Source organism: Poecilia formosa, unplaced genomic scaffold, assembly GCF_000485575.1.
Source record: "Poecilia formosa unplaced genomic scaffold, Poecilia_formosa-5.1.2 Scaffold2, whole genome shotgun sequence".
Taxonomy (NCBI): domain Eukaryota; kingdom Metazoa; phylum Chordata; class Actinopteri; order Cyprinodontiformes; family Poeciliidae; genus Poecilia; species Poecilia formosa.
Window position 1 is genome coordinate 3,035,118 of NW_006799941.1, and position 9,591 is coordinate 3,044,708.

At 39.2% G+C, this 9,591-nt stretch overlaps 1 protein-coding gene across 1 annotated transcript; it reads right to left on the reverse strand.

Annotated features, from left to right (window-relative positions):
* Nucleotides 1-1,115: 1,115 nt before the first annotated feature.
* Nucleotides 1,116-7,901, reverse strand: LOC103136417 (protein deglycase DJ-1zDJ-1). The gene is made up of 6 exons (XM_007549660.2): nt 7,693-7,901; nt 6,533-6,634; nt 4,927-4,986; nt 3,942-4,011; nt 2,358-2,444; nt 1,116-1,501 (listed from the first exon to the last, which is right to left on the reverse strand). Exons 1-6 carry the CDS (start codon nt 7,780-7,782, stop codon nt 1,341-1,343), a joined length of 570 nt encoding a protein of 189 aa, XP_007549722.1. The 5' UTR covers nt 7,783-7,901; the 3' UTR covers nt 1,116-1,340.
* Between the last annotated feature and the right edge of the window lie 1,690 nt (nt 7,902-9,591).

Genomic DNA, 9,591 nt, shown 5'->3' on the forward strand with positions numbered 1-9,591 from the left:
AGGGTGCAAAAGTAAATGTCAAGGCATCAGCTTGACAACCTCCATCACTGACATCTCTTTACATCAGGTTATGTTGGAAAATGCTTCTGTTAGTTTTAGAATTATACTCTTTCCTGTTAGAATAGTTTTTTTTTTTTCCATCTCAAGAAATATGACTAAGCTTCCTGTGTCACACAGAGACGTCTCAGCCTGCATAGCACAGCACTTCTAACCTGGCCTCTGCCGCACCGCATTAGCGACAGCGATCATAGAGCCCAGCCTCACTCTGCAGCTACAGCATCTGCTGAGGATGGAGAGCTTCTGGAACTGACGGCTCCACGTCGCCTCACATCTGCAGAGCGCCGTCTCAGTGTGTTGAAGATATGACGTCCCGCCGCTTCGTGCGTTCAGCGGGTAACGCATCTCTTAACTGTGAGCGCGTGTACTGGAAACAGACGTCGCTCGACCGTTACTCTCCCCGGGCTATGAAGCCAATCAAATTTGGCCTGGACTGCAGCGAACTCGATGCGGTCCACTCAGAACAGTGAGCGAGCTAATCAGTGGCTAATACAGCAACCCGAGTACGGTAATGATGTTAAACCCTGTCCGGGTCGCTGTGGGGCGAGGAGGAACGTCCTGATCTCGTCTACATTTCGACACCATTCGCTGTAACTTACCGTCACAAACGCTGCGTTCACAATAAATCTCGGATTTGAACATGACTGAACTCATATGTGGCGTTTATAGGAGTCGAAATAACCCGAATAACACATGCGAGTCATAGAGGAAAAACACCGTTCTGCCTACCTTTGACAGAATCCTGCTCTTCCTTCTCGGCTGGGGTGAAGACCCTCTGAATTTTGTTGCTCTTACACAGCCACCATGCGCTGCGTCTAAGCCCCGCCCTCTCGCTCTGAGCGGAGTCCTATTGGCCCGTTAAAACACAACTGCAGACGAGACAAAGCTCTTCATTGGCTAAGGACAGCTGCCAGTCTTTTTGGATTCCTCTTCCCGCGTCCCGAATAGCGTTCCTTCATGCGTTACATTATACAGCCTATATTTAGGCGTTAAAAACAAGCAAGTAAAAACAAGTCAAAGTGACCTCCACCAGCAACACACCACAAGGCAAGACAAACTGAGCCTTCACACCTACACTTTTAATGACTGCACAATGGAAGCTGTCAAGACAAAGAGGAAGCTATTTAGGCAACGAACCAAACAGAGGAAATTTATGTGGAAGCCATTTGTGGTAATTATGCAGTGATAATTTCCCTTTTATTTGCAGAAATAATGCTGTGCAATAGAGATAGCCAGATGTTTAGGTGTCACAGTTTCTCCAGAGTGGTGAGGGAACATTAGAGTCAGTCTTTCATCACGAGAGGAGCCTTGACTTGAGCTGCAACCTCAGCCCCCATAAGTTCCTCTACGATTGTCAGGGCAAACTCAAAACTGGTTCCTGGCCCACGACTGGTGATGTAATGCCCATCTTTCTGCACTCGAGCTTCTGAATATTTATAGTGATCTAAAAAAGACAGAACAATACCATTAGGATGGCACGGTGTGAGCTTGGAGCCACAGCTCAGATTCACAAACATAAAACCTGCCATTGTTTCACCGCACTTAGTTCTAGTATGTTCCGTCAAATGACTGCATCTTCCCTCAACTCAGTGCTGTTTCTCTGCTCTGTTCACAACTGCAGTGACATGATTCTTTACAAGCAATCAAAGAGCTGGTACAGCACCATCTGCTGTCCTTTACAGATACGTACAATTCCAGCTGCAGTCAACCTTTTGATGCCTTCAACCACAAACCTCAATATAATTTTTTTGAGATTTTGTGTTGTGACATAAAGAGGTTCATGACTTCAGTGGAAGAACAATGAAACATGGTTTTCTACACCAAACAGAATCTGGTAGTGGTTTACATCAAAGCTCATGCATACATATTTAGAAAAGTCCAGACAAAAATTTAATCGAGAATCAACTGCAAAACTTGAAAATTGATGTCCAAAGCTGCCATGCATGCAATCTGACAGACCTTGAGCTATTTTTACCAAAATGAATGCTCAAAACAAAAACAAAAAAATGGTAATAATCAAACTAGATGTGAAAAGCTAGTAGAGCCATACAAAAAACGACATGGAGCTGTTAATGAGAGAGCATCCCTTCAGGGGCGGCAGATACAAAAGCACAGTTTTGAAATATTATTTGTAAAAAAAAACAGTCTACTTTATAATGATGGAATATTTTGATCACATAAAATACATATATAATACACTAAAATATTTTGTTGTAAAATGAACAATGTGAACATTTTTAAAGGGGAATCAAAACTTTTGAGGGGTACCGCAAACTAATCAAGGTCAACAATGTTTTTACCTCCAACCATCATCTTCTCCTTCATGCCTGGATGTGTGGTGACTGTGCTGCCGTAACCGATGCCATGAGCCAGAAGAGCGGTCGGACCTGAAGAAGAGCCAAGCTTGTTCATGTGTGTTTAAAAGCTTTTAGACTCGTACACAAAAAAGAATATAGAAATAACCAACTTTATCAGTTTTAGAAAATCTTTTTATATATTCTGGTTAATAATAAATGAATGACTCAATATCTGATTACGGCGTGTCCTGAAGGTGTCCTCAACCTTTGCATTGTTTCTAAGAATACACTCGCACAGTATACAGTTTCAGCTCCTCTCCAAAGACTCTGCAGCACTCTGGAAAGGGAGCGAAATAAAAAGGAGAGGCCGAGGACGCCGACTTCTGCTGCATTAACTTTGGTAATGCCCTAGCGCTGCTGTGAGCTCATCCAAAAACTGTTAATAAATAGAAAGTTATTGATCACGGTGCTTTGGCTGCCTTCCCGTGCTGTCTCAAGATTACACTTTCCCCACTGGCAGAGCAGCAGACTGCCAGTTGAAGCCAAGCTACTCCTGTTACGAGTCCCCACCCGGAGGACGCCAGTCTGGGTACAGAAACTAACGGCATAGCAGATGCAGAGAAACATTCATTTACTTACTGATGAATGGGAGATACGCACAGTGAGTCATTTCAATTGAAGCTCTTTTTCCGCTCCTTGAGTCAAGGAAAAAAACCTGAAGTTCATCTCATGATGCACCCTCTCCCTGTTTCATTAAGGCGTGTATTCCTGAGAGGATTCCAGTCATATTTAGGACACCCTTCAATCCACTTTCCCGCACTGGTTCACTGTCCCTGTTTGAGACATCTTTCCTGCATCCTGTCTCTGCCCTGGAAGGCTGTCAGATAAAATCTAAGTGCTTGTGGGTCTGTTCAGGGACACCAGCATATGCGCAACCTTTCACTTGTGTGCCACGAAGGGCAGGGGAGGTTCGCCAGTGACCACAAGCTAATGAAGTGTGACATTAGGGGACAGAGATAGTTTATGAAAAAGCCCCTAATTTCAGATCCAGAACAATAAGTCCCAGGTTTATCTTTGGTTCCTGTCTGTCTGTAGGGGAAACAGCTGTCTCATCAGCTATGCTGCTTTCGGTTGAATCCACGAAGATAGGATGTCTCTGTTAACTTCTGTGGCATTGCAAGCCTCTCCCATCATATCGCCTCAATGTCTTTTACAGATGTTACTCCATGCTTTCAGGCAGAAGCCATCTTAAGTACAGGAGACTTTCTGTTCTGTCTCCTACTATTTCATCTTAGTGTCATATGTTCAAAAACAAGACATTGTCAAGGACAAGTCACAGAAACGGATAGACTTGCAGTGTTGCAATTTCACAAAACAAAACCCAGTAAATTATGTCGGTAGTATAGAAAAAGTACAAAATACAATCTTAAGTGCAGCACATTTTATATTTTGAGTCGTCTTTGTTTTACATTTGTTAGATTTTATAAGCTTGCACCTCCCTTTTATAATGTTTTGACTTAAATCATTTTTAAAATTAAAGAGGTTAGCCCAGTATAATTAAGATTTGTTTGTTTTCATATGCTGTACCTGCACAGATGGCTGCAATCAGGCCTTTTCTGCCATCTTGGTCCTTTAACACCTCCTTCACAGCAGGAGACTGTAGAAAAAAAAAGAAGAAAACAGATGCACAGTGAGTCATTTGCAGACCATGTGATGGTACTGTGTATATGCTGACTATATTATATTAACACACAGTGGCAGTATGTTAAACACATGCAACAGCATTTCTCTGAAAATACAGCATGCACAATCACAGATTTATATATAGTCTAACATTTCCATAAATACATTTACTGTAAATATGAAATTTTATCATTTCAACAGACTTACATTTTTTACTGTGTTTCAGCATTTTTGCAGTTGACTTGGACTTTGTTCTACATTAAAGGAGCATAAAAACTGAACCACTGGATGCAGAGTAGGATTGGAACAGCCAGATGCTCCGACTTGTTCATAAGACTTTACTAGGTTGCAGCTTGTACAGGATAATGTAGAGACTAAACATGTGGATGAGTGATCCACATGTTTAGTTGTGAGAAGCTACAAAGCGTTCATGGAAATCAGGTTGCAACAGTTCTTAAGAGAGGAGAAAAGTGTATCTGGGTACAAATAAGCACAAAGCAGCCAGCTGAGATCGTCCTTTGTCACATCTGAAGCTCTTGAGAGTTGGGTGTGTTTGCTTTGCTGCTCATCTCTAACAATTAAATCATGTCTCCAGTGAATTATTATAGCAAAATCAATCTCCTCCCCCTCAGAAACAGATTAAATTTGAGTCAATAGCAGAAAATTAAATCTAAAAAAGCAGTTTATGGAGTAAGCGTATTAAGATATTTGTCATTTTAGTCTTGTTATTGTTCCCAATTTCCATTTTTACTTTAACAAATAAACTCATTTGAACTTTTACCATAGGTGCCCGAAGAGTTTCTCTCTGCTTAATTTAAATTCCCACTGCACTCATCGTGGAGGTGGAGGAACGAACAAATGAACAAAGCGTCGCGTGTAATTTTCTCACCTCTGCCAGATTCTTGGCTCCTGGCATTCCTCCTGGCAGAAGCACCACATCATAAGGGCCCTGAAAAACCAAACCAGATAAAGTTTCACAGCAAGATCAGCAGCCATCACCCAGCATACCAGTTAACACCTCTCACTGAAAGTCAGGACATTAATCACACATAGGCATATTGCTATAGAAGTTTATTCATAGTACATCACAAAACAAATGAATGGAAAAAATCCTGCAGATTCCAGGCCTGTAAATGGAAATGGAAGACCTAAATAAAATACCGTGAGAGGGTTTCTTGTATTACAGTGGCTTACAAACATATTCATACCCCTTGAGCTTTTTCATATTTTGTCACATTAAAACTACATTGTTGTCTGTGGCTGAGGTGACAAAATGTGAAAAGGTTCAAGGTGACTAACTCAGATTTTCTGTGATAGATCAACACAACATGGCATATAATTGTGAAGAGGAAGAAAAATAAATGGCTATAAAACAATTTTACAATATGAAAAGTGTGCAGTGTATTTATATTCTCCCTCCTTAGTCTAAATAGTCTAAAATACAATCCATTGTAGCTGATAGATTTCAAAAGCTGTTCAGTTTGTTTAAGGGAAATTTTAACCGGATTGGATGAAGTTGTCAAGTCTTGCCACCAATCCTCATCTGGAACAGGGCTCGGGCATTTTAATACGTCTTGATTTAAACTCTTTCAGCGTAACTTTGATTATACATTTAGTGTTGTCAACCTCATGAAAAGTGACCCTCTGTTGCAGTCTCAAGTCTAACTCATTTTATTTCAACTCCATCCATCTTCTCATGAACTCTGACCAGCATTTCTGTCACGGCTAAAAAAAAATGCAGCCCACAGCATGATGGTGTCATCACCCAGTTTCACTATGGGCTGTGTTTAGGGCTAAGTGAAATGTTGACTTTCAACACACACCACATGTGTATGTGGGCCAAAGTGTGGACCTTTTGTCAGACGGCAATCAAGACTACTCATGGCCTCCTAACGATGGCTTTCTTCCTACTACTATCAAATAAAGGCCAGAGTTGTGGGCTGAATGACAAACAGTTGTCTCATCTGAGCTCTAGATCTCTGCAGCTCCTCCAAAGTTATCAGAGAATAACCTTTTAATTAAGCCCAGCCTGTCAGTTTAGTTAGAAATCAGTATCATGTCAGATTTGCAGTTATTCTTTATCTTCGTGTTATGGATTGAACAGTGTGCTCTGTTAGAAGTTTGAAGCATAAACTTAAGTGCTCCACAAATTCATCCATGTCCTCTTTGCTGTGTTTCTTGGACTTTGTGATGCTGTTTCTTCACTGATGTTGTCCTTCACAGAACAGGTGAATTTTTACTCAAATTAAATTACACACAGCTGGACTACAAGCAGGGGACTTTGGAAGGGAAATTTCTGCGCTGAATTTTATTTAGTTGTGTCAGAATGAAGTGAGCTCAATATAAATGCAGGCTGAAATTGTTCTCCTTCCACTTTACTAATGTGGATTGAAGGTTGCATTTGTAATGTGACAACATGTAAAATAGTTAAAGAGCTGCGAAATCTTCAGTAAGGCACTCTCTGTGACTGCTTACTGGAGAACCAAAAGACTCACCTCTTTGCTGGCTTCCTCCAGACTGGCATCGGGACAGATTACAACACTTCTGCTGCACACGACTGGCTCTTTTCCTGTCAGACCCGCAACCGTCACTGCAATCTACAGATGTGAACACATTATCATCAGACGAGGGCAGTAACTAGTTACATTTAATCAAATAACCTTTGAAAAAAAAAACTTTAGAAGTACTTTAAGAACTTTTATTACACCATACCTTTTACTTTTACTGTAAGTAATGTGAGTAAATGAAAATATTTTAAGCAAAAAAGCACCAGACACAGATATACAATTTGTATAGAAGTGAGATATCTTGTTTGTACTCAAGCTTTGTTGTTATGCTATTTTCCATCTATTGCGCCATTTGGAGATTGAGAAAATCGAGTAAACACTAAATGTTGTCACTGCAAGTGCTTTAAACTGTTCTAACATCAATGTATGTATACACACTACCTACTGTATTAGTTTTAAAAGTTTTCCATAGAAAAAAAAATGCTGGCTTCCAATGAAGACATAATATTATATCAAATATTATATCAAATATTATAGGTTTATATTGCTATTATAATAGCAATATAATCTGAATAAAATCGGTCTTTTGCACCAGTAGTATGAGGGAAACACAATTTTAATTCTGCATATGTCTTGTTGAATATGTTAAAATAGTGCTACTGTTACATTAGTATTTGTGTGTGCGGCGCGTGTGTGGGTGTGTGTGTGTAATTGGGTATTTTTGAGGTACGTACCCACCCGTCACTGGTGCAAATTATCACAATACGTCATCCTGACTTCACTGGTTTAAACAAACCTTTATTTTGAAAGGTTAATAAAGTTTAGAGGTTAATTGAGTTTGGACGCTGATATTTCAGTTTGTCCCCGTTTGAACTCCCTGCAAAGGTTATGGGGACCGTCCACAGTTAGCCAACTTAGCTGACTAAACAAAAACACGCGAGTGATGAAATTGCGGATTTCAGCACTCATAACTTAATTGCTTGGGTATTTAGTTTTCTGTGACTTTTATTCATTATGACTGTGATTAACAGATATTAAAATGGTTATTTACAGCAGAAAATTCAACTTAGCGACACAGTAAGGTTGCCTGTTATTTCATGCTAGCAGGCTAACATGCTAACACATAGCATAAACTGTGCAGAACGAACCCCGGCTCTGCGCATGATGTCCACAGGAATCACAGTTTCCATCTCTTCTGCACCTTTAGACAGGATCACTAACGCTCTCTTTCCTGCCATGGTCAGCTTAATGTTTCGCTTCTGCAGAAGCAAAAACGCTTCAAACTTCAAGCAGCGTCGGGTGTGCTTCACGGTGAGAATATGACAGGAGGAAGGTTGCCAGACCCCGTCTTTTTATCCCCCTGTCTGGACACTGTTGTTCTTCCATTTCTTAAACCTGGAAGGCTTACATGTTCAATCTGTTTGGAACTTAGATTACAAATAAAAATGTTGAAACTCCAAAATAAATATAAGAAATTCTCATTATGTTTATCTCTCAGATAACTACAGGACGTTTAAAGTTCCAAGTAAACAGAAATCTGGAGTATTTTGCTTTGAATAATGACTTCATCCAACTGACATTTTAAATGTAGTTGTTCCAAACGCCATATATATATTTTTACCTGGTTTTGGGAACAATATCCACAACCTGACCTTAAATATTATAATTCAAAAATTAAATTACAATTAGGCAATGCACAATTTTGTCTAAGAGAATTAACAGATTTGTTTTAGTTGTAAGTTTCAACTATACTTTGCCTCAAAACGTATTGACGCCCCTTTAATTTTTTGACCTTTTTTGTAATGTTTCAACTTTATTGTATTTTACAGAGACTTTTTGTAGCAGACCAAAAGTTTTGCATTATTATGAAGTAAGTATATGTAAAACACTTGTATGTGGCGGAAACAAAGCAACCATGTCTTAACCAAACATGGTGATGCCAGCATCACTATGAGCATCCCTTTCTTCCCCCTAGTGGTGGTCAGATTTGTTGGGAAGATGGAGTAATCCTAAAAGAAAACCTGAAAGAAGCTGCAGTCAAAGTCCAAACTTAAATACAGTCGAGAATCTGGGGCAAAGTTTTAACATTTTTGCAGACGTCCTCCATTCAATCTGAATGAGCTTGGTTTCTGAGACATAGTGCAAACGACTTGCATTTATAATTGTTTTTTGTAAAACTGGTTCTTCAAAACATCGACTGAAGGGAATTAGCATTAGAATTATAAAATTTTGTATTGTTAATAGGTTTAAAAACTGTATTTATGTGCTGTGTACTTCACAGTTATACATGTGTCACATTGTTCTAACACATTAAATCGTCTGAGAATAAATAAAGTTAAGATTTTAACATGACAAATGTAAAAGTGTTCAAGCTAGCTGTACAAACCCTATCCTTATCAAGACAATCTGGATTTGGGGAAATTAATCCAAGAAGTCGTTTTGGTATCTAAAATAAATAAACATAGAAACGTAATTGTGACATTTTTACAACTTGTCATCTTCACTGTCTTCTGTTTAACTTGTTTAACTGTCACTGTTTAACTTATTCTCAACATTGAAATCTTTCGCACACTAAAAAAAAAACCCCAAACAAAATCAAATGTAATTTGATACACTAAATATATGAGAAATTGGAAATTGAACTACTTTTGGTTCTTGACCATGATGCATATCGGCATTTAATTAATGCACAATTTACCAGTATAAATAAGAGGCGTCTGTGACTACAATTACATTTTTGCGGTCTCATGTAATTCACTCTTTCCTCCAGCAGATGGAGGTATTAGCCAAGGCTTCCGTGGAAAGCTTGAGCACAATTGAATGTATTTTAAAGAAACTTTCATTAAAGCGAACAGATGTCTTGAAGAAAACGTTCCTAAAGCAAACCTAAACGTGTCCTCCGTTTGCAGGTTTATTATAGATTATCGATCAGTAAATTAATCAATTAAGTGACTCTCAAAGACGATCATAAAAATCTGTTTGAGAACTTGTGCATCAGAGATTTTGAAGCTCATATCGCAGTGTAAGTCTTAGGGTCTCAAGCTCTA

Excerpts from the sequence above, each read along its gene's own strand:
- LOC103136417 (XM_007549660.2), bottom strand. The coding sequence starts at position 7,782 with ATGGCAGGAAAGAGAGCGTTAGTGATCCTGTCTAAAGGTGCAGAAGAG. Across the intron at positions 6,635-7,692 it reads ACATCATGCGCAGAGCCGGG|ATTGCAGTGACGGTTGCGGG; the intron begins GTTCGTTCTGCA and ends TCACATCTGTAG. Across the intron at positions 4,987-6,532 it reads TGGAGGAAGCCAGCAAAGAG|GGCCCTTATGATGTGGTGCT; the intron begins GTGAGTCTTTTG and ends TTGGTTTTTCAG.